This window comes from Bos indicus x Bos taurus, chromosome 26 (genome assembly GCF_003369695.1).
Source record: "Bos indicus x Bos taurus breed Angus x Brahman F1 hybrid chromosome 26, Bos_hybrid_MaternalHap_v2.0, whole genome shotgun sequence".
Classification (NCBI taxonomy): domain Eukaryota; kingdom Metazoa; phylum Chordata; class Mammalia; order Artiodactyla; family Bovidae; genus Bos; species Bos indicus x Bos taurus.
The window spans coordinates 32,949,767-32,975,192 of NC_040101.1; the positions used below are offsets into that span (position 1 = coordinate 32,949,767).

At 38.9% G+C, this 25,426-nt stretch overlaps 1 protein-coding gene and 1 pseudogene across 4 annotated transcripts in view; one reads left to right on the plus strand and one right to left on the minus strand.

Moving 5' to 3' along the window:
* Positions 1-25,426, plus strand: part of ARHGAP19 (Rho GTPase activating protein 19) — a 70,450-nt gene that overhangs the window by 22,322 nt on the left and 22,702 nt on the right. For 3 of the 4 annotated variants that reach the window (XM_027528563.1, XM_027528561.1, XM_027528564.1), the window contains exons 2-6: positions 6,272-6,537; positions 7,743-7,823; positions 9,743-9,952; positions 13,055-13,281; positions 15,215-15,301. In XM_027528563.1, coding sequence (XP_027384364.1) covers positions 6,272-6,537; positions 7,743-7,823; positions 9,743-9,952; positions 13,055-13,281; positions 15,215-15,301 — 871 coding nt within the window. Of the gene's footprint in view, positions 1-3,045; positions 3,090-6,271; positions 6,538-7,742; positions 7,824-9,742; positions 9,953-13,054; positions 13,282-15,214; positions 15,302-25,426 lie in introns of those variants that run through there. The other variant, XM_027528562.1, reaches the window with a different exon arrangement.
* On the minus strand, positions 13,831-15,106 carry LOC113884232 (annotated as a pseudogene).

The window sequence follows — 25,426 nt, forward strand, 5'->3', positions numbered from 1 at the left end:
CCACTCCAGTGCTCTTGCCTGGAGAATCCCAGGGACGGGGGAGCCTGGTGGGCTGCCGTCTCTGGGGTCGCACAGAGTCAGACACGACTGAAGCGACTTAGCAGCAGCAGCATAGTGACATAGGTGTCAGTTTTCACTTTTTCCCCCTATAGTTGTCCACATGTCTCAGCACCATTCAGTGAAAAGGTCATTCATTCCCCATTGATTTGTAGCACCTTATCCTGAGTCCAGTAAAGAAGAAAGGAAGTAATAAAGATCAGAACAGATGTTAGTGAAATAAATACCAAACATGTAACAGAGGAATTCAGCAAACCCAAAAACTGGAACCTTGACAATGCTAATAAAAATTGATAAATCTCTAATAAGATTCATAAATTAAAAAAAAAAATTACCAGTATCAGGAACAAGGACGAGCAGATCACTATGGAACCTGGACACGTTAATAAGTTCCTCAGAGGATATTACAAACAAGTTTATGCCAATAAAGAAATATACAACTTATCAAAATTAATACAAGAAGAAATAGAAAATTTGAATAGTTCTGTAACACAAAATAAATTGAATATATATAATTAAAAACCTTACAAAGAAAACTCTAGGTTCAGATGACTTCATCAGCCAATTCCATCACTTAAGGAAGAAATGACAGTAGCACTTAAACTTTTTCAGAAAATAGAAAAATAGGACACACTCCCCAACTCACTTTGACAGGCCAGCACAACCTTGATATAAAACCTAATGAAGAAAAATATAAGAAAGGACAATTCTATGATAATCTCACTTGGGACATATATGGAGAAACCTAAACAAACAGTAAACCAAACTCAGCAGCATATAAAAATGATAAAACATCACTACAATATTTGGTTTATTCTAGAAATACCCAGTTGGTTTAACATTAGTCAGTACCATTCACTACATAAACAAAGGAGAAAAATTACATGATTATCAAAAATTTTTGATAATACTAAGCAGATACTCATGTGAAATGCTGGGCTGGATGAAGCACAAGCTGGAATCAAGATTGTGGGGAGAAATATCAATAACCTCAGATATGCAGATGACACCACCCTCATAGCAGAAAGTGAAGAACTAAAGAGCCTCTTGATGAAAGCGAAAGATGAGAGTGAAAAAGTTGGCTTAAAACTCAACATTGAGAAAACTAAGATCATGGCATCTGGTCCCATCACTTCATGGCAAATAGATGGGGAAACAATGGAAACTGACAAACTTTATTTTTTGCGGCTCCAAAATCACTGCAGATGGTGATTGCAGCCATGAAATTAAAAGACGCTTACTCCCTGGCAGGAAAGCTATGACCAACCTAGACAGCATATTAAAAAGCAGAGATATTACTTAGCCAACAAAGGTCCATCTAGTCAAAGCTATGGTTTTTCCAGTAGTCATGTACGGATGTGAGAGTTGGAGTATAAAGAAAGCTGAGCACTGAAGAATTGATGCTTTTGGATTGTGGAGTTGGAGAAGACCCTTGAGAGTCCCTTGGCCTGCAAGGAGATCCAGCCAGTCAATCCTAAAGGAAATCAGTCCTGAATGTTCATTGGAAGGACCGATGCTGAAGCTACAACTCCAATTCTTTGGCCACCTGATGCAAAGAACAGACTCACTGGAAAAGACTGTGATGCTGGGAAAGATTCAAGGCAGGAGAAGGGGACAACGGGATGAGATGGTTGGGTAGTGTCACTGACTCGATGGACATGAGTTTTGAGTAAACTCCGGGAGTTGGTGATGGACAGGGAAGCCTGATGTGCTGCAGTCCATGGGGTCGCAAAGAGTTGGACATGACGGAGCGACTGAACTGAAGCACAGACTCAGTATGATAAATAAATAACCCTTAGCAAACTAAGAATAAGAAGATATCACCCTAATCTGGTATCACCTGAATCTGATAGGCTTCCCTGGTAACTCAGCTGGTAAAGAATCTGCCTGTAAAGTGGGAGACCTGGGTTCGATCCCTGGGTTGGGAAGATCTCTAGGAGAGGGGAATGGCTACCCAGTCCAGTATTCTGGCCTGGAGAATTCCATGGACTGTTCAGTCCAGGGGGTTGCAAAGAGTCGGACATGAGTGAGCGACTTTCACTAAATCTGATAGTTTATGCCAAAATGATAGATGGTGGAAGATACCATTTTTCAATTTGCTTTACCTTTTTAACTTCTAAAGTTAGGATTATTTTCATATTTATTAGTTATTTAGACCTCTCTTCTATGAATTGGTCATATCTTTTGACTAATTTTCTTTGAGTGTTTTTCTTATAAATTTTAGTCATATTGATAAATTCTGAATACTAATCCTTTTGTATGAATAAAAGTTTTTTTTCAGCTTATAGCTTATTTTTTATTAATACTTAAAAATTTTAAATTTATTTATTTATTATGAATGAGTAGTGTTAATATGTTCACTTGAATTGAAAATCCAGAAAATACAAAACATACAGTGAAAAGTTTCTCTCCCACTCCTGTTCTTTCATCCAGTTCCCCTCTCCAGAGGTACTGTGACTTCATTTTTTAAGAACTTTGTTTATAATGTCATTTGTTGAACAGACATTTAAAATTTTGATGTAGTTAAATGTTTCAGTCTTCTCTTTGTGGATTGTACATTTTATATTGTGTTTAAGAATGCTTTCCTCTGCCCCATTAATTTATTTTTTTTCCAAGTTTGACTTTTTATATTTAGACCTTTATTCTGTCTGGAATTTATTTTTTGTGTAGGGATTGCTCTTGCCTTTATATGCTTGTCCTTATACTCTTATATTGTGTGATTGTTTTGTCTAATGCAGTGTTCAATGTGATGGGAGACTGTTGAGCTTCATCTACGTGTTGGCAAATATAATTAACTGGTCCAGTTTTAAATTTCTGTTTTGTTCCTACTTGCAGATGAATGCTTAAGAGTCCTAATAAGTACTGCCTTTCAGGCCACATAATGTGCCTTGTGTCCTCTAACATATCTGGAATTTGTGTAGGCTGTGATAGGGCAGGGAAAGGAGGGTTTCATTGTTACAACAAACAAGGAGAAAGTTTTTTTCCTGTCTCTTCGATTTACCAATGCCTCATCAGAAGCTTTCAGCACTTATGTAAGAAATTAATTTTTTTTCTTAAACTTGAACAAACTTACAGCTCATTTTAAAATTAGTTACTGTAGAGGGAGAAGGTGGTTTTGCTTAATAATAGTATTTTTTTTCTTTAGCTCTTCTCTTAAGTTCTTCACCATGTTCCTTGATATTCTTAGCTTTACATTGTGGTACTATGTATTCCATGGAAAGAGATTATTGGACTTTGTGATTTGCGGATAATTTAAAAGCATTACCTACTGTATCTGTCTTTTCCTTCTCTTATCTTCCGTTTTACTTCTTTTTAACCATTTCTCTCCATTTTTGTCTTACCACATGCTCCACTCAGAAAAAATAAGGAAGAGGACAAAAAAGAATTAGGTTTAAGAAATTAAAGTGAGACAAAACAAAAGTGAATGATTATGGGAAGGAAAGGGAGAGAAAGTGGAAGGGGAAAAGAAACTGTGTTTGCTTACTGGTTACTTCTGTATTAGGACTCCTTAGGTATCTTTTTCTTGTATTCCTTGTAAATAGGTGGGGGCAGCCTTGAACTTATTCTCCTGCCTGTTCTAACTATGAGGGAACAGAGTCAGAAAGGATCCTGTTGAGAAACAATATAGGTAGGGTTTTGTGCTTCTAGCTCCTTTCTGCATGTGTATTCGATCCAGTTTAGTGCCTGAAGGTCAACTCTTATGTAAGTTTTGGAATCTCAACTGAGTCTTACTCTGGATATTAATAAACTGAAGATCTGGAGGTTATATGTATGTATGTATTTCTACTTTAGGAATATAATGGATGCTGTTCATGTACATTTATATGTTAGAATTAATTTAATCTGAATTGCTTTTCAGAATTAAAAGAGATGTGACAGTCATAAAAGCTTAGATTTGATAAATTATAAGACTCTTTTGGTGCTAATCCATTTCATGATTTTCTGGCTCTCTCAGTACAGTAGTAATTTCTCATTGGCAGTGATTATAAATAATTATCTATTGACTCATATCTTGACTGAAATAAGCCAACATTTAAAATAAAAAGAGGCTTTGTCAATGACTTAGGATGAAGATACTTTTTGATTTTAATTGGCTCATATCATAATCATTGGCATCTTTAAATCATTGGCATCTTTAGCCTTAGTATGTAAAAAGGTTGAGGAAAGAGCATTTTTAGTTCTCTTTCTTAAGACTTTGGCTTGAGAACACATATTTATAATTTTTAAGTTTTATGTGAATTCTTATATTATCATTTTAGAGAAAAGAAAGAAATTTGGTAGTCACCAACTGAACACTTGGGCTGTTGATTAAAATTAGGTAATAACTTTTCAAGGACATAGAGATGAACGCTCAAGTTTACCCACACCTTGTTTTCATTATACCAAATTAAAGATGATCTTTGTAAAACTTCCCCAGCCGTCCCGCGGTTAAGACTGTGCTTCCACTGCAGGGAAACTAGGATCCCACAGGCTGTGGGCAAAAAAAAAAAGAGATCCAGGTAGTATTGGTAAAGTGTGTTAGAGATTAGTTATGTTTAATATGTAGAGGTATCATTTTTCCTGGAACAGAGGTTTGGTAGCTAGGGTGTTGTGGAAACTTGTAAGTTGTGATTGTTTTATTGTGGGACTGTTTGATCGAGTCAGGTAAATTTCAGCTTTGCCTGACAGATGTGAGTCAGTTGTTCTTTCTGGTTTGTGTTACATCTACTCATTGGTTGCATAATAGATGACTGTTTATATAATAAGAATTAGAACAAGCCATTAGAGATAACTGATAATAGATACAAACAGGCGGTGATGTGTCTGCTACAAGAGATGGAATAATACAGTTCTTATATGTACATGTTAAAAGTAAAAAGAATTTAGTAATTACGTATTAGAAAACAATAAGGAAGAAAGTATTTCTGAGAGTCAAAGGAGCTTTTCCAGTGTAGCCCAGATAATGTAGGAGTGGAAAACCAGGTAAGATCAGGGGCCAACAGAACATATCTGCTGAGTATTACTCAGTGATAGAAGAGATAGAAGAAGCAAAATATGAATTTTTTTCCAAGTGCCTTAGAGAGGAAGGACCTTGAGCAAAGTTTGGACTTAGACGATGGGCCAGAGACATCCAGAACAAAGGATTTTAAAATAAAACCTATTTCTGAACCTGGGCAAGGCTGAATTAAAGTCTATTTTGTGTACCTGTAAGTGCCTTCCATTCTAGTTAAGGCTTTTTGGTTATGAGGAACAGAATCCAGGGATACTTGGCTCAACTGAAAGGGACTGATTATAAGGAAACACCTGTCTGTGTAGGGACCTAGGAACCAAAAGACCTTGAGTGTAGAGTAAATGTCTTCGAAATGTCTATTATACTAGATATAGTTTTGTCTCTTCAGTAGCCTCATGCTTACTGTCCCGTGGTTTCTGTGGCATTTGCGAGTAGCCTGACTGTGGTGCTATCAGCAGTTGATCACCAGATGGGAAATACCATATGCTGGCTGTACTCCTGAGAGGGGGCTTCCCTGGTGGCTCAGTGGTAAAGAATCTGCCTGCAATGCAGGAGACGCAGGAGAGGCAATGCTGGAGACCCAGGAGACACAGTTGCAATACCTGGGTTGGGAAGATCTGGAGGAGGGCTTGACAACCCACTCCATTATTCTTGCCTGGAGAATCCCATGGAGAGAGGAGCCTGGCAGGCTACAGTCCCTAGGGTCACACAGAGTCAGACGTGACTGAGGTGACTGAACATGTGCACTCAAGAAGGCCTTAATTTAATGATTGCCCATTGCCATGTTAGGGGGAACAGTTGCAGGTCTAATGTTTTAAAAGTATTTAACAATGATGATGGTTTAGGGTTTAACTTTTAATAAGGAAATGTGGTCTCTGTGGCTGCCAATTCTAAACTACTGTTAGACTCAGGAGGCTGTAAGGGTCTTATCTTCTTGTAGACTGAATGTGTAAAATTAAGAGGCAAATTCAGGTCATACCATAGAGGCTATCTGATGTCTTTTCTTTAAACTAAATTTCTGAGTATCTATGTGGGTATAACCTAAACAGCAGCGAGTCCAGCTTGTCTCCTTTGTGCAGTCAACAGATTAAGTATTAGGTTTTCAAAAGACTGGTATATGTAGATGAGCCCACAGAAAGAATGAATAATTGTGTTGTTGAGAGGGAATGAAAAACGCATACAAAAATGATCCCCTCAAAGATTCTTCTGTTTCATTGTTTTCAGTGAAGCTATCTGCAACTTTGTCATCTGCAATGACTCTTCCCTTCAAAGTCAGCCCATTATCTTCAATCCTGACTTTTTTGTGGAGAAACTCCGACATGAGAAACCTGAGGTGTTCACTGAGTTGGTGGTCAGCAATATTACAAGACTTATTGATCTACCTGGAACTGAGTTGGCTCAGCTAATGGGAGAAGAGGACCTTAAGTTGCCTGGTGGGGCAGGCCCGGCATCAGGATTCTTCCGGTCTCTAATGTCTCTCAAGCGAAAGGGTAGGAATTGTGTCTGTGAAGGGGGCAGTTCTCAGTTGCTTCCTGGGCTCTACTCCAAACATTTGCACATTCGTGGAGGAGTTACTATTATTGTAAAGCATTTTTTTAGTCATTTTTTTCATTACATGAATAGTAAAACTTTAAGTAACATTGATAAAAATTATAAAAATTACCTAGATTAATTAAAGCATATATATCAGTCTCCAGAAAATAGCATGATTCGTTTACATAGTTATCAGGAGCACCTTGATTTTCATGCTCTATTAATACTATACTAAAAATATTAAAAGAACAAAGTTATACAGCTGGTGATTACAGTAAAGAAAGTTTGACCATTTTTTTTATTGCAGTAGTTTTATTGCAGTAGTTCTCTAATGTTTTCATTCCATAGAATGCTTTGATAAGGTAAATATTAATACTTATGAATCAAAAAGCCTTCTCAGAAATAAGTTATTAGTTTTATATACTATAAATTATGATTATTAACACTGTTTTTGATAAGATGTGAAAGAGATTCCATTTTGTTTTATTAAATATAAGGAAATCCCAAGGGCAGCAAAAAAGTTTAAACATAACAGGTTAGACCCTATACCAGCTCTAGTGGATAATCTATCATGTTCTAATAATCATGGGTATAAGTTCTATTTTTTGTTTGTTTTTAAATTAAATATCAATATTCCAAGTATTGTTAATTAAAGAAGAAGATGGTCTTTGCCTTCAGCAGAGTTGATTGAAAGATGTTCTGATTGCATTTTCTTTTTTCTTTTTTTAATTTAATTTTATTTTTAAACTTTACAATATTGTATTGGTTTTGCCAAATATCTAAGTGAATCCACCACAGGTATACACGTGTTGCCCATCCCGAACCCTCCTCCCTCCTCCCTCCCCATACCATCCCTCTGGGTCGTCCCGGTGTACCAGCCCCAAGCATCCAGTATCGTGCATCGAACCTGGACTGGTGACTCGTTTCCTATATGATATTATACGTATTTCAATGCCATTCTCCCAAATCATCCCACCCTCTCCCTCTCCCTGATTACATTTTCTGATGTACTTCCAACTCTAAAGTTTTTTTGTACTGACCATGTGAACATACTTGCTCAACTGTGACACAGGATGCTTGAGGGGTATGCTGATTTTAAATATGCTGATTTTGTACTGTTTGTGGAAAATATAGCCTTGTTCTATTGTATGGCTTTTTTCAGAAAAAGGAGTAGTCTTTGGATCCCCACTGACAGAGGAAGGCATTGCCCAGATATACCAACTGATTGAATATCTACACAAGAGTAAGACTACTTGAAATTTTTTAATTCTTTGTTAATGAACAGTTGTCAGTTTTCTGTTGGGAGCTTAATATCCTTGAGTTAGTAGGTGTCAGTTAACCATTAGCAAAGACGCTAATTAATCAATGATAATTTCAGGTGGCATGTTTCTCAATATATTTCCTTATAAATTTCATCTCATGTATTGATTTGCTTTATACTCTCAAACACACACACACACACTCACACATATACACACACACATTAGATAGTGTCTATGAAATCACATTTTGCCCTGGATTGAGAGAGGCGCATCTTCTGGAAAAAATACATTGCTTCTAAAGAGTCTCAACATTTATTCCAGGGATAATAATTTATCACCAAAGATACCTTTGAACTCTAGAATTCTCTGATTAAAACACACTCAACTTAATTCCCTTTTCACTTTTTTAATAGTCATACTGGATATGTCATTGCTTTAAGTACTTGGCACAGCTGAGTGTATATAAAATGTGTGGCTTTATGTGATGCCATGATGAATTCAACACTAATGGTTATTTTTGGCTTGCTCTACCTGGGACACTGTGCTGGGAGCTAGAGCAGAGGTTACAAACTGACAGCCTAAGGGCTTAAGTTATCTATTTTCATGTTTTGTTTGGCTGATTAAGTTAAAAATAAAACTAGTTTCCAGTCTTTTAAAATGGGAAAAGTCCAGGTTTTCAGCTTTCTTTGGATAACAGGAAGATCTAGCATACTTGAGCCCTGTGGCCTCTTGGGACACAGTCATCTGGAGCACAGGTGGGTGCTTACCAGTTTGTTAGGGTTCCTGTTCATTCATTTACTGTTGCCAGAGTGGCTGGTAGGCATTTCAACTTGGAAACCTGAATTAAGGAGCTATTCAGAGAAATACATACTTAAGCTGAAAACAGGACCTCTCATGCTTCTACCAGATCAAACTGAAACAATGTGTCTCATCTTTTTTAACCCTTAGATTAGTTTAGAATCTAGGTTGAAGGGAAGCATCCTTAAGTTGGAATGACTGAGCTTCTGGCAGTCTGTTAGATGGAAGGGTGATCTGACAGATTAGAGTTCTAATTCCTGGGGTAGTGCAGAGACCCTCGATTCATTTTAGGCTGGGAAACTGTTTATAGGAGCAATGTACCTCCACAGATAAACTCAGCCCCTCCAACAAAGTCTGGGATGGCTCATGGGAAGGGGACTTCAGGAAGACGTGGCTTTCCTTCCAACTTATTTTTCAAGCTCTATTATATATAAAATAGATAACCAACAAGGACCTACTGCATAGCACAGGGAACTATACTTAATATTTTGTAATAACCTATAATGCAAAATAATCTAATACATACATACATATATATATATGTATATATATATGGGTTTCCCTTGTGGTCAGCTGGTAAAGAATCTGCCTGCAATGTGGGAGACCTGGGTTTGATCACTGGGTTGGGAAGATCCCTTGGAGAAGGGAAAGGCTACCCACTCCAGTATCCTGGCCTGGAGAATTCCATGGACTGTGTAGTCCAGGGGGTCGCAAAGAGTCAGACACGACTGAGCAACGTTCACATATATATATATCTCACTTTGCTGTATGCCTGAAGCTAACACAACATTTTAAATCAACTATATTTCAATAGGAGTTAAAAAAAACCGGATAAAATTCAGTCTCCAGATGTGCCTCAGGAGGTTCAGTGACTCCTGGGTGGACCATCTCTCAGCCTGGAAGATCTCTGGGTGCTCAGGGATGTTCAGATAAGTTTCCCCAGGGGTCAGTAGGTCTCAGCTCCTCTGAGAAGAAAGGCAAAACCTCCTTCAGGGTTTTGTAAGGGTCTTTCAAATATAAAGTGGTCTTTTAGATGACTTATTTTAATCATAATTCTCTGTTTCTTTTTTCCTGTCCTCTGTTCTTCTTCCATGCCGAACAGACTTACGAGTAGAGGGTTTGTTTAGAGTACCAGGGAATAGTGTCCGACAGCAGATTTTAAGAGATGCTCTCAATAATGGAACTGATATTGACTTGGAATCAGGGGAGTTTCACTCAAATGATGTTGCTACCTTGCTGAAGATGTTTCTAGGAGAGTTACCTGAGCCCCTGCTGACACATAAACATTTTCACGCACACCTCAAAATTGCTGGTGAGTATTGGAGGTGAGAAGGGGCTGTAGGTACATTTATTTCAATTTAGTAAAGTCATCTGGAATATTTTTGTAACCCACAGAATATTCTGTTGTTTGTAAACAATAATATTGTGTTGTTTGTAACTTCTGCTAATATTGGTTAAGACTTCATGATAGTTCTGGGCTTTCTGAATACTCATAAGCATTGGCTAGTTACGTTTGATTTAGTCAAATTTTTTTGTCAAATAAACTTCTTTGAAGATACAGTCTGGGTTTGGTTTATTTTTGTGTTCCTGATGGATCCTAGCATTGTGCTTTGAACATTTTAGTTGTTTAATTAATGTATGCTTTTCACTGGATTGATTGACACACCCAAGTCAATGGTCACAGTTTTGATGTATTTGCCTTGGTTTGGAACTTTTGCTAAGTATTAATATGCCTCAGTTGAGATCATCTCTACTGTTGAAAATTTGCTCTTTAAAAAATAATTTTGCTTGTTTTCTAAATAGGCAATACATTCTTATGAATTAAAATTCAAAAGGTTCCAAGAGCATCCAGTGAAAAGCCTCTTTTCCATCTCTGTTCCCTGGTACTCAGTTTTTCTTCCAAGAGAGAACCAGTACTATTGATTTCTAATGTATCCTTACAGAGAGATTTTAGACACTTACAAATACCTGCATATATTTCTTTTCTCTCTTTTTATGTAATGGTAGGGTGTTATACACATGGTTCTGTGGTTTGCTTTTTTAATTTACTGTGTCTTGCAGAATGTTCCATTTTCAGCTCATAAACAGTTTCCTCTTTTCCTTTTATGCCTGTGTGGTAAGGAATTCATTCTTAAATTGCACAGCAGTTGTGCTGCTATAGACTCTAAGTGCACACAGCATCAACGTCCATACTGTATTTACCTAGTTTTCTACCCTTGAGCCTTTCTCTCTTGCTTCTAATCTTAAGGAAAAGAAATAGGTTTTTTTCTTTTGAATAATTTTTACCGCTTAGAAAAAAATAGGTTTTGAATTTCTAAAGTAAGATTAGATTTTGTTAGCACTTCCAGGAACAATTTAGATGATACAAATGAGAAAATATTTCTAGAATATTATACAGCTTTATAGTTGTTTTGGCTTCCCTCGTAGCTCAGTCGGTAAAGAATCTGCCTGCAGTGCAGGAGATCCGGATTCCATCCCTGGGTTGGGAAGATCCCCTGGAGAAGGAAATGGCAACCCATTCCAGTAGTCTTGCCTGGAAAATCCCATGGACAGAGGAGCCTGGTGGGCTGTGGTCCATGGGGTTGCAAAGAGTTGGGCACGCCGGAGCAACTAACACTCGATATCATCACAGTTTTTTGGGGGGAGAAATAAAAGTTTTTGGATCTTTGAAAAAGATACAGAAAATATTGATAAGTTCTTTTATAAGGGTTAACATGAATAATGCCTGTTCTGTTTGCTTTCCTGTTGAGTTAATTTAGTACAGTATCTGAAACTTCCCCTCCACCACCCCATGATTCACTGGTCTTTGAGATCACACTAAGGTGTGGCACAGGTGTAGCATTTGACATGCCTTACTGATAACAGGCAGGGATTTTTGTTTTCAATTTCGTATTAACAGGAAACAGTCTAGAGATATTATTTGCCTTTCCTAAACCTGGAATTATAATTGAAGTTAAACAGCTTCAATAACACACTGTAATCATTTTCAGGTCTACATGAATTATACCCAAATGTTTTTCAGTGTCTTTTGAAATTCTGATGATCTAGGGAGAAGGCGATGGCACCCCACTCCAGTACTCTTGCCTGGAAAATCCCATGGATGGAGGAGCCTGGTAGGCTGCAGTCCATGGGGTCGCTAAGAGTCGGACACGACTGAGCGACTTCACTTTCACTTTTCACTTTCATGCATTGGTGAAGGAAATGGCAACCCACTCCAGTGTTCTTGCCTGGAGAATCCCAGGGACGGGGGAGCCTGGCGGGCTGCCATCTATGGAGTCGCACAGAGTCGGACACGACTGAAGCGACTTAGCAGCAGCAGCAACAGGGACAGTTTTTAATTGATAACCTGTATAGCCTGTGAGAGAAGAAGCCATGATTCTGACTCTGTAAGGAGCCATGATTCTGACTCTGATACCTGGATCATCCTGGTATCAGGTCATGATTCACTCTCATAGTTTTTTAGCAGTAAAATATCTTGTTGAGGAAGTGTGAAGGGGGTGGCATTATCAGAGATATGTGTGGACTGTTTTCATTTCTCTTGAGTATATAACTGGGAATGAAATTACTACGTCATGTGATAACTCTATGTTTAACTTTTTGAGGAACTGCCAAGTTGTTTTCCACAGTAACCATACCATTTTTTACATTCCCACCAGCAATGTAGGAGAGTGGTGGGGTTTTTTTTGGCTCCACTGTATGGCATGTGGAATCTTAGTTCCCCAACCAGTGATCAAACCTGCGCCCCCTACAGTGAAAGCGCAGAGGCTTAACCACTGGACTGCCAGGGAAGTCCCTGTAGAAGAGTTTAATTTTCTCAGCATTCTTGCCAGCACTTGTTATTGTCAGTCTTTTTGACTATAGCCACACCAGTGATTGGGGTCTGCCCTGGTGGCTCAGAGGTTAAGGCGTCTGCCTGCAATATGGGAGAACTGGGTTCAATCCCTGGGTCCGGAAGATCCCCTGGAGAAGGAAATGGCAACCCACTCCAGTGTTCTTGCCTGGAGAATCCCATGGACGAAGGAGCCTGGTGGGCTACAGTCCACGGGGTTGCAAAGAGTTGGACACGACTGAGTGACTTCACTCACACCACTGATTATGAAGTAGTATCTCATTGGGGTTTTGATTTACATTTCTCTGATAGCTAATGATACCGAGTATACAAATGCTTATTGGCCGCTTATATATCTTATTTGAAGGAATGTTTAAGTCTTTTGCCTATTTTTAACTGGGTTTTTGTCTTTTTATTATTAAATTATATTGATATGATTTTGTTATTATATTTTGCTATAATCTCTGTTTATACTTGATTCTTTTTTTCCTTTCTCTTATTGGAGGATGATACATAGTAGGAACATTGATTTTTTTTTTTCTTGTATATTTTCCATCCCTTACAATCATCTCTTTTATCCTCAAGATTTGATGCAGTTTGATGATAAAGGAAACAAGACCAGTGTACCAGATAAGGAACGGCAAATCGAGGCTCTTCAGTTGCTCTTCCTCATACTCCCTCCACCCAATCGTAACTTGCTGAAGTTACTGCTTGATCTCCTGTACCAGACAGCAAAGAAACAAGACAAGAATAAGATGTCCGCCTATAACCTTGCCCTTATGTTTGCACCTCATGTCTTATGGCCCAAAAATGTAAGTGTCGGGGGAACAGAAAGACTGCTTGGTTTTCTTGAGCTGGGCCTCATTCTATAGCTGTACTTCGTGTGGTTATCAAGGGTCCAAGTTCTGGTCTTCAGCTTTATTAGGTTAGGAACTTACTTTGTTAGATCATTTAAGAGTTATCAAACCGCCAATTCCTGTTAATCTCGCTTATAAATCAATCTGATAAACCTGAATTACAATTTCAGTGGAAACTCTTAGTGGAAGATTATAGCTACTAAATATACCAGAATACTCATGTTGGGTGGTCAATGTAAACTGCTTCGTAACATGAAAGCCTTCTTGGGAAATCAAATTGACTTCTGAAGATCAAATGGTGTGAATTTAAACCAGAGCTGTATGATCTCACAGGATGGCGTCCCTGAGCTTTTAGATAGAGCGATACTGCCTCGTCCTAACTTTCCTATGTCCTGTAGACGTACTCTCCTTAGAGAAAGCTGAATGTCCTTCTTTTTTTTTTTTCAACTTTCAGCTTTTTATTTTGTATTGAGATATAGCCGATTAACAATGTTCTGGTAGTTTCAGGTGAACAGTGAAGGGACTCAGCCGTAGATATGTATATATCCTGAATGTGCTTCTTTAACTGAGACCACGGCCTTCCTAGTGACTTACATGAGAAGTAAATTGTATAGTCTTTTGAACTAATTTTTTTTTTTTTCCTCTGAGGCATTTTACTTGTATGTACTACATCCCTAGAAAAAGAATCCAAGGATTTTCCCTCCTGTATGTTTTTGTCTTGCTTCTTCATGTTCCATGAGGCCAGCTGAGGTTGTCAGTACAATGAAACCAAACTGACGGGATGGGAGCAGGTTCTTCCACCATTTTTCTAGATCTTTGAGTTGCACATCAAATCTGGGGCTGATCACTCCACACTTATTTAGCCTGCCTGTGAGGTTCACAACAATTTTCCCAGCCCTGTGATCATCAGTGATTTCAAATTCGCCAATGTAACCACGCTTCATCACTGTTAGAAACCTGACGATGACTTTGGAGCACGGCCTAATAAGGACCTGGCGTTTGCCTCTCTTCTCGGCATTGTTGATACTCTTGAGCGTGTCAGCCAGGACATTCATGCGCACCATTCTGGCGGCACGGAAAGATGGTGGAAAGACTGAACTAATTCTTGACCTGGAAGCCGTTAGTTTCATATTCCTGTCCATTCATAAAACAGAGCTTCTGCCCAGAGGAAGGTTGCTGTGGGGAGGGATATGAGAGGAAAAAGACATACCAAGATTTGTCCATGTTAAGGGCATAAAACCTCATACCTAAAAGAGTTTTAGAACCAGCTCAATGAGACTGAAAATAAACAAGTGATATGACTATAAAGTTAAGAGGTCTTAGAACACACAAACATTAAGTAACAAAGATACATGTTGAGAATGCAGGCTTTGGGATAGTAGAGATGCTGAAGTGCTTAAAAAGAGGCAGGGGAAACAAGAGAAGGGACTCAGTGACCATTTGACTATTTTTAAGAAACAGATGTCACCTTTAACATCAATTCATAGTGACAGTTCTCTTTTGTCTTTGGAGAAACTAGTTTCTCTGAAGAGCAATGTTCTCCGTGACTGGTATGGATTCTACTCTTCTTGTCCCTTTTCCCAGGAAAGATGATCTTCAGCATACATGTCTAATTCTCAGGCAGAATTAGAAAAGGAAAATTGGTTCTCTTGGATTTCCTGGTCACTTCAGGGACACATGTTTCTTCCTAGGTTGTATCGTTTCAAGTGGAAACCTGCTGAGCCAAAAAGTCTTTCCAGAATTAAACACTGTAGTAGAGTCGGCTTTCTTGGTGATAGATGCTATCATACATTTGAAAAAATTAGCTTATTAATAAGTAAATGGGAGTATCTGCCTTCCACTTCCCAGTTCTTCATCTCTTTTTTTTGCTTTCTTTTGCTCTAAATAGGCCACTGCAAATGACCTTCAAGAGAATATCACAAAATTAAATGATGGGATGGCTTTTATGATTAAACACTCTCAGAAACTTTTTAAGGTAGGTAATAAATGGGATTTGGATAGTGAGAAGATAAAGAGATGGAGCAAGGTGGGATCCTGAGAGGGCTGTAAAGATGGCTAAATAAGAAAGGCCCTGACTGGAACTGGGAACCAAACAGACAGTGGTAAAACTGAGAGGGAACGACCTGGGTAGGGAAGAATGTGAAGGTGCCTGAGAGCTGAGCCGGGCTCTACCTCCTGGCCTGTGGGCTCTAGCCTTTGAGTCATCCTTCCTTTTTCATGAAAAACAGCAGATGCTGGAAGCAGAGCAGTAGTTTTATCCTGCCTGCTTCCTGCCGGTTGGGATTTGACAGCCTCCTTTCATCTTGTATTCATAGTCGTTTTTAGTGCAAACTAGCAGTGTTTCTGCCAATGTAATTTTCTTAATAGCTTTGTGGGTCTCTGTGGATTTTAGTGAGATTCACGCAGAAGATAAATTTGAAGATAAACCCTTCTCTTCCATGGACTCCTGCTGAGAAGGCTGAGGGACAGTACCTTTCAGCTTCCGGGAGGCCCTCTGGTTGTATTGAGAGGCTCTGGGAGGCACGCCTTTATCCTTTTGAAAGGGCTCTTTGTGTAACTGAATATTTTTGACCTTTTGATGTTTCCAGTGTTTTAGCAAAAGGTTTTACAGTCACATCCTTGGTCTTTTCTTTAGAGTGTACTTTCCTGATGGTGAATTTCTTAATTTTAATGTCTTTTGCCATCTGGAAAAGCTGAGAATTTTTAAGACCACTCTGTTCTGGTTCCTTTTTTTGCCTTTCGTAAAAAAAAAAAAATTGGTAAAATACATATGACAACATTTACTATATGTGTACAGGCCAGTGGTATTAATTACATTCATACTGTTGTGCAAACCATCACCACCATCCATCTCTTGAACTCCTTTCATCTTCCTAAACTAAAATGCCATTAAACAATAAAGTTAGTTTAGTTAAAAGACTAAAACTCATTAAACCATTACTCCCCCATTCACCCCTTCCCCTTGGCCCAGGCCACCACCATTCTGCTTTCTGTCTCTGATTTTGACCACTTTAAGTACGTCATGAAAGTGGAATCAACCATACAATATTTGTCTGTTAGTGACTGGCTTACTTCCTTTGGCGTGTCTTCAAGGTTCACCAGTGTTGTAACATGTGTCAGAATTTCCTTCCTTTTTAAGGCTGACGTTTCATTCATTGCATATACCACATTTTGCTTATCTGTTGAGGGCACTTGGGTTGCCTTCATGTTTAACTCTTGTGAATAATGCTTCTCTGAACCTGGGCATATCATTTACATTGTGTTTACAACTACATAGCATTTATATTGTATTAGGTATTCTGGAATGGGTGAATTTAACTCAGATGACCATTATATCTACTACTGCGGGCAGGAATCCCTCAGAAGAAATGGAGTGGCCATCATGGTCAACAAAAGAATCTGAAATGCTGTACTTGGATGCAATCTCAAAAACGACAGAATGATCTCTGTTCGTTTCCAAGGCAAACCATTCAATATCACAGTAATCCAAGTCTATGCCCCAACCAGTAACGCTGAAGAAGCTGAAGTTGAACGGTTCTGTGAAGACCTACAAGACCTTTTAGAACTAACACCCCAAAAAGATGTCCTTTTTATTATAGGGGACTGGAATGCAAAAGTAGGAAGTTAAGAAACACCTGGGGTAACAGACAAATTTGGCCTTGGAATACGGAATGAAGCAGGGCAAAGACTAATAGAGTTTTGCCAAGAAAATGCACTGGTCATAACAAACACCCTCTTCCAACAACACAAGAGAAGACTCTATACATGGACATCACCAGATGGTCAACACCGAAATCAGATTGATTATAGTCTTTGCAGCCAAAGATGGAGAAGCTCTATACAGTCAGCAAAAATAAGACCAGGAGCTGACTGTGGCTCAGACCATGAACTCCTTATTGCCAAATTCAGACTGAAATTGAAGAAAGTAGGAAAAACCACTAGACCACTCAGGTATGACCTAAATCAAATCCTTTATGATTATACAGTGGAAGTGAGAAATAGATTTAAGGACCTAGATCTGATTGAGTGCCTGATGAACTATGGAATGAGGTTCGTGACATTGTACAGGAGACAGGGATCAAGACCATCCCCATGGAAAAGAAATGCAAAAAAACAAAATGGCTGTCTGGGGAGGCCTTACAAATAGCTGTGAAAAGAAGAGAAGCGAAAAGCAAAGGAGAAAAGTAAAGATATAAACATCTGAATGCAGAGTTCCAAAGAATAGCAAGAAGAGATAAGAAAGCCTTCTTCAGCGATCAATGCAAAGAAATAGAGGAAAACAACAGAATGGGAAAGACTAGGGATCTCTTCAAGAAAATCAGAGATACCAAAGGAACATTTCATGCAAAGATGAGCTCGAAAAGGACAGAAATGGTATGGACCTAACAGAAGCAGAAGATATTAAGAAGAGATGGCAAGAATACACAGAAGAACTGTATAAAAAAGATCTTCATGACCCAGATAATCACGATGGTGTGATCACTGACCTAGAGCCAGACATCCTGGAATGTGAAGTCAAGTGGGCCTTAGAAAGCATCACTACGAACAAAGCTAATGGAGGTGATGGAATTCCAGTTGAACTATTCCAAATCCTGAAAGATGATGCTGTGAAAGTGCTACACTCAATATGCCAGCAAATTTGGGAAACTCAGCAGTGGCCACAGCACTGGAAAAGGTCAGTTTTCATTCCAATCCGAAAGAAAGGCAATGCCAAAGAATGCTCAAACTACTGCACAATTGCACTCATCTGACACGCTAGTAAAGTAATGCTCAAAATTCTCCAAGCCAGGCTTCAGCAATACGTGAACCATGAACTTCCAGATGTTCAAGCTGGTTTTAGAAAAGGCAGAGGAACCAGAGATCAAATTGCCAACATCCGCTGGATCATAGAAAAAGCAAGAGAGTTCCGGAAAAACATCTATTTCTGCTTTATTGACTATGCCAAAGCCTTTGACTGTGTGGATCACAATAAACTGTGGAAAATTCTGAAAGAGAAGGGAATACCAGACCACCTGATCTGCCTCTTGAGAAATCTGTATGCAGGTCAGGAAGCAACAGTTTGAAGTGGACATGGAACAACAGACTGGTTCCAAATAGGAAAAGGAGTTCGTCAAGGCTGTATATTGTTACCCTGTTTATTTAACTTATATGCAGAGTACATCATGACAAACGCTGGACTGGAAGAAACACAAACTGGAATCAAGATTGCTGGGAGAAATATCAATAACCTCAGATATGCAGATGATACCACCCTTATGGCAGAAAGCCTCTTGATGAAAGTAAAAGTGGAGAGTGAAAAAGTTGGCTTAAAACTCAACATTCAGAAAACGAAGATCATGGCATCCAGTCCTACCACTTCATGGGAAATAGATGGGGAAACAGTGGAAACCGTGTCTGATTTTATTTTTTTGGGCTCCAAAATCACTGCAGATGGTGACCGCAGCCATGAAATTAAAAGACGCTTACTCCTTGGAAGGAAAGTTATGACCTAGATAGCATATTCAAAAGCAGAGACGTTACTTTGCCAACAAAGGTTCGTCTAGTCAAGGCTATGGTTTCTCCTGTGGTCATGTATGGATGTGAGGGTTGGACTGTGAAGAAGGCTGAGCGCTGAAGAATTGATGCTTTTGAACTGTGGTGTTGGAGAAGACTCTTGAGAGTCCTTTGGACTGCAAGGAGATCCAACCAGTCCATTCTGAAGGAGCTCAGCCCTGGGATTTCTTTGGAAGGAATGATGCTAAAGCTGAAACTCCAGTACTTTGGCCACCTCATGCGAAGAGTTGACTCATTGGAAAAGACCCTGATGCTGGGAGGGATTGGGGGCAGGAGGAGGAGGGGACGCCAGAGGATGAGATGGCTGGATGGCATCGCTGACTCAACGGACGTGAGTCTGAGTGAACTCCGGGAGTTGGTGATGGACAGGGAGGCCTGGCGTGCTGCGATTCATGGGGTCGCAAAGAGTTGGACAGAACTGAGCGACTGATCTGATCTGATCTGATTATAAGTAATCTACAGATGACTTAAAGTATACAGGAAGATTATTTAGCTTATATGCAAATACTGTTAATACACCATTTTATATAAGGGACTTGAGTATCTATGGATTTTGGTATCTATGGGGAAATCCTAGAACCAATATTCTTTGGATTCTGAGGTACGACTCCGTACCCAGAAATGGAATTGTTGGGTCGTATGCTTTAACAGAACTCCTGTACTGTTTTCCATAGTTGATGCACCATTTTACCTTCTTACCAACAGTACACAAGAATTCCCATTTCTTTGCTTCCTCAGCAACACTTGTTATTTTGTTTGGGGGATTTTTTTGATTGTAACTGTGTTATTGGGTGTGAGATGGCAACTCATTGTAGTTTCGATTTGCATTTCCTAATGATTAGTGATGTTGAACACCTTATCATGTCTTTATTGCTAATTTGCATATCTTCTTTGGGGAAATGTCTATTCAAGTCCTTTGCCCATTTCTTTTTTTCTTTTTTGGCCATGCTGCATGGCTTGTGGGATCTTATTACCCTGACCAGGAATTGAACCCATGCCACAGGAGTGAAAGCATCAGTTCCTAACCATTGGACTACCGGAGAATTCCTGCCCATTTTTGAATTGGTTGTTATTTTTTGTTACTGAGTTGTAGGTATTCTTTATATATTCTAGATGTTAATCACTTATCAGACATATGATGTGAAAATATTTCTTCCCACTGGGTGGATTGCTTTTACTTTGTTAATAGTGTCTTGCTGCACAAAATTAAAAAATTTTTTATGAAGTCCCATTTGTCCATTTTTTCTCTTGTTGCCTATGCCTTTAGTGACATATGCAAGAAATCCTTGCCAGATCCAATGCTCTGAAGCTTTTGCCCTATGCTTTAATAGTTTTATATTTTTATGTCTTGTGTTTATCTATTTTTGGTAATTTTTGTATATGGTATTAGGTAGTGGTCCAGTTTCATCCTTTTGCGTGTGGATATCCAGTTTTCCCAGCATCATTTGTTAAAAAAAAACTGCCTTTCCCCATTGAATAGTATTGTTTGTCACTCTTACTGAAAATCCGTACATCTGAGGGTTTATTTCTGGAGCCTCTTCTGTTCAGTTGGTCTGTATGTTTGTCTTAATGCCAATATCATACTGTTTTGATGACTGTAGCTTTGTAGTAAGTTTTGAAATAAGGAAATGTGAGTCCTCTAGCATTGTTCTTCTTTCTCAATATTGTTTTAGCTATTTGGGGTCCCTTTGACTCCGTATGAATTTTAGGATGGATTTTTCTATTTCTGTAAAAACTATCATTGGAATCTTGATAGGGAGTGCAGTAGATTATTTTGGGTAGTGTTGACATTTTAACAGTAATAAGTCTTCCAATCCATGAATCTGGGATGTCTTTCCATTAGTTATGTTGACTTTAATTTTTTTCAGTGAATTTTTGTAGTTTTTATTGTACCAATACAATTTTACCTCCTTGGTTAATTTCTAAGTACTTTATTCTTTTTGATGCTATATGTAAATGAAGTTGTCTTCTTAATTTCCTTTGTGGATTGTTCATAGTTGGTGTATGGAAGTACAACTCATTTTTGTGTGTTGACTTTGTATCCTGCTACTTTGCTGAATTTATCAATTCTAACAATTTTTCTATGAAATATTTAGGGTTTTCTACATATGAGGTCATATCATCTATGAATAGAGATAATTTTACTCCTTTCAAATTTGGCTGTCTTTGATTTCTTTTTCTTGCCTAGTTGCTCTGGCTAGTTTTAGTTCCTTTTTATTTAACAGTTTTTCCTTCAGTTTGTCTCTCTTCTTACTTTATAGTCTGCAAGGCCAACAGGAGAGTCTCTCTAGAGTGTGCTAACAAGATGGAGATTGAGATGTATTTTATGCATATATATAAAATATATTACATATATCATGTATTATAAATATAATCTCATAATTTTATCACAATTGTTTAGCTATATCATGTAACCCAATCATCACAGGAGTAACACTCAAGTCACCAATATTTTATTGGTTAGCAACAAGTCACAAATCCATTCACACCAGGAAGAGGGAGTTATGCAGAATGTAAACATGGAGGCCACCCTAGAATTTACCCATTCAGGGTGGTGTGATCCAAAGTTCGGAGATTAGGAAACACAGGTCAGAATCTTTGGCTTAGTAGCCTGGAAAACAAAGGGTCAGGGCTGTATTGGAGGCTTAGGTGCCCAAGTCAAAGATTATGATCAATTAGAAGTCAAGATTTAGATAAGTGAATTAGAGCAGTAGTCACAGGACAACTGGAGAAAGAATAGTTTTTAATGGTGAGCAAAGATCTCTCAAATCAGTTCGTATACTCCTCATTTAGAGGAAGAACTAGTTCCAAAGCATGATTTTATGGGAATAAGTTGGGAGGAGTTGTGAATAGGAAGAGTAAGGCAGTAGTTGTGAATCAAAATGGGGAATTTCTAGGTGCACTTCCTAACAGAACTCTTTTCTCTTGCTACCATTGCCATGGGGTTAACTTTTTGTGGCCCACCACTCATAAGTTGCAAGAGAGATGGGATCACAGAGATCTCATTGCATCTCATAGTTTAGCTTTCCCACCTTCTGATCTGTTATCTGTTGGGCCCATTCTCTTGCCCTTGGTCCAGCATACACAATTCAGGTATACGATGAAGTTGCACTTCACTGTGAAGGATTTTTTTAAAGTGACTTAAAACAACACAAATTTGTTATCTTACATTTCTTTTTTTTTTTTTTCTTCTCTTTTTTTTTTTTTTTTATTCAATTTTAATTAAAAAAAATTATCTTACATTTCTATAGGTCAGAAGTCTGGCAGGAATCTCACTGGGCTAAAACTAAGGTGCTGGCAGGGATGCACTCCTTTCTGGATGTTCTAGCAGAGAATCTGTTTACTTGTCTTTTCCAGCTCCTAGAGATTGCCCCTATTCCTTGGCTTGTAGTCCCCTTTCTCCATCTTCAAGGCTAGCAATGTTGTGTCTCTCTGATCCTTCTACTATAGTCATGTTTCCTTCTAACCACAGCTGGGAAAATTTATCTGCTTCTGAGAACCCTTGTGATTATGATTATAAGTGAACCTGCTTAGATAACCTGGGATACTCTCCCATTGCAAGGTCTTTAACTTAATCACACCAGCAAAGTCTCTTTTACTTTACTGTGTCAGGTAACATTTCACTGTGGAGGATCATAAGAATACAGATTATACAAACCTTAGAGATAAAACATGAGTACAGTCTCCTAGATGTATTTGGCTTAGTTCAGTTCAGTTTAGTTCAGTCGCTCAGTCGTGTCCGACTCTTTGCGACCCTATGGACTGCAGCACGCCAGGCCTCCCTGTCCATCACCAGCTCCCAGAGTTTACCCAAACTCATGTCCATTGAGTCGGTGATGCCATCCATCCATCTAATCCTCTGTCGTCCCCTTCTCCTCTCACCTTCAGTCTTTACCAGTATCAGAGACTTTTCAGATGACTCAGTTCTTTGCATCAGGTGGCCAAAGGATTGGAGTTTCAGCTTCAGCATCCGTCCTTCCAGTGAATATTCAGGACTGATTTCCTTTAGGATTGTTCTTGCAGTCCAAGGGACCCTTAAGAGTCTTCTCTAACACTACAGTTCAAAAACATAAATTCTTCGGTGCTTAGCCTTCGTTATAGTCCAACTCTCACATTCATACGTGACTACTGGAAAAACCATAGCTTTGACTAGACAGACCTTTGTTGGCAAAGTAATGTCTCTGCTTTTTAATATGGTATATCGGTCGGTCATAACTGTCCTGCCAAGGAGTAAGCATCTTTTAATTTCATGGCTGCAGTCACCATCTGCAGTGATTTTGGAGCCCCCCAAAATAAAGTCTGTCACTGTTTCCACGGTTTCCCCATCTATTTGCCATGAAGTGATGGGGCCTGATGCCCATGATCTTAGTTTTCTGAATGTTGAGCTTTAAGCCAACTTTTTCACTCTCCTCTTTCACTTTCATCGAGAGGCTCTTTCTGCCATAAGGGTGGTGTTGTCTGCATATCTGAGATTGCTGATATTTCTCCCAGCAATCTTGATTCCAGTTTGTGTTTCTTCCAGCCCAGCATTTCTCATGATGTACTCTGCATATAAGTTAAATAACAGGGTGACAATATACAGCCTTGACGTACTCCTTTTCCGATTTGGAGCCAGTCTGTTGTTCCATATCCAGTTCTAACTGTTGCTTCCTGACCTGCATACAGATTTCTCAAGAGGCAGGTCAGGTGGTCTGGTATTCCCATCTCTTTCAGATTTTTCCAGTTTATTGTGATTCACACAGTCAAAGGCTTTGACATAGTCAATAAAGCAGAAATAGATGTTTTTCTGGAACTCTCTTGCTTTTTCCATGATCTAGCGGATGTTGGCAATTTGATCTCTAGTTCCTTTGCCTTTTCTAAAACCAGCTTGAACATCTGGAAGTTCACAGTTCACATATTGCTGAAGCCTGGCTTGGAGAATTTTGAGCATTACTTTACTAGCGTGTGAGATGAGTGCGATTGGGCGGTAGTTTGAGCATTCTTTGGCATTGCCTTTCTTTCGGATTGGAATGAAAACCGACCTTCTCCAGTCCTGTGGCCACTGCTGAGTTTCCCAAATTTGTTGACATATTGAGTGTAGCACTTTCACAGCATCATCTTTTAGGATTTGAAATAGCTCAACTGGAATTCCATCACTTCCATTAGCTTTTTTCGTAGTGATGCTTCCTAAGGCCCACTTGACTTCACATTCCAGGATGTCTGGCTCTAGGTGAGTGATCACACAATTGTGATTATCTGGGTCATGAAGATCTTTTTTGTATAGTTCTTCTGTGTATCCTTGCCGCCTCTTCTTAATATCTTCTGCTTCTGTTAGGTCCATACCATTTCTGTCCTTTATTGAGCCCATCTTTGCATGACATGTTCCCTTGGTATCTCTAATTTTCTTGAAGAGATCGCTAATCTTTCCCATTCTATTGTTTTCCTCTATTTCTTTGCACTGATCACTGAGAAAGGCTTTCTTATTCTCACCTTGCTATTCTTTGGAACTCTGCATTCAGATGTTTATATCTTTCCCTTTCTCCTTTGCTTTTCTCTTCTCTTCTTTTCACAGCTATTTGTAAGGCCTCCCCAGACAGACATTTTGTGTTTTTGCTTTTCTTTTTCTTGGGGTCGTCTTGATCCCTGTCTCCTGTACAATGTCACGAACCTCTGTCCATAGTTCATCAGGTACTCTGTCTATCAGATCTAGTCCCTTAAATCTATTTCTCACTTCTACTCTATAAGGGATTTGATTAGGTCATACCTGAGTGGTCTAGTAGTTTTTCCTACTTTCTTCAATTTAAGTCTGAATTTGGCAATAAGGAGTTCATGATCTGAGCCACAGTCAGCTCCCGGTCTTGTTTTTGCTAACTCCATAGAGCTTCTCCATCTTTGGCTGCAAAGAATATGATCAGTCTAATTTCAGTGTTGACCATCTGGTGATGTCCATGTGTAGAGTCTTCTCTTGTGTTGTTGGAAGAGGGTGTTTGCTATGACCAGTGCATTCTCTTGGCAAAACTGTTAGTTTTTGCCCCACTTCATTCTGTACTCCAAGGCCAAGTTTGCCTTTTACTCCAGGTGTTTCTTGACTTCCTACTTTTGCATTCCAGTCTCCTATAATGAAAAGGACATGTTTTTTGGGTGTTAGTTCTAAAAGGTCTTGTAGGTCTTCACAGAACCGTTCAACTTCAGCTTCTTCAGCGTTACTGGTTGGTGCATAGACTTGGATTGCCGTGATATTGAATGGTTTGCCTTAGAAATGAACAGAGATCATTCTGTCATTTTTGAGGTTGCATCCAAGTACTGCATTTCGGACTCTTCGGCTTGGTACAAGTTTTAATTATTTCATTCTTTCAAACATTGTCTAGTTTTGCTCTTCCTTTCTGTAGATCTCTCGTTTAGCTCCTCATTCTTGGGATTTTGATTCTTATTTGCTATTTATCTTTGTTTCCAGGCTAGTGTGAGCACTCTTTGAGCTTCTTTTCATCTCTAAAGGAGACAAAGACTGTCTTTTCTTTCTTTCTTTTTTTGGGGGTTTGTTTTGGTCTTAGAACTTTTATCTTTGGAT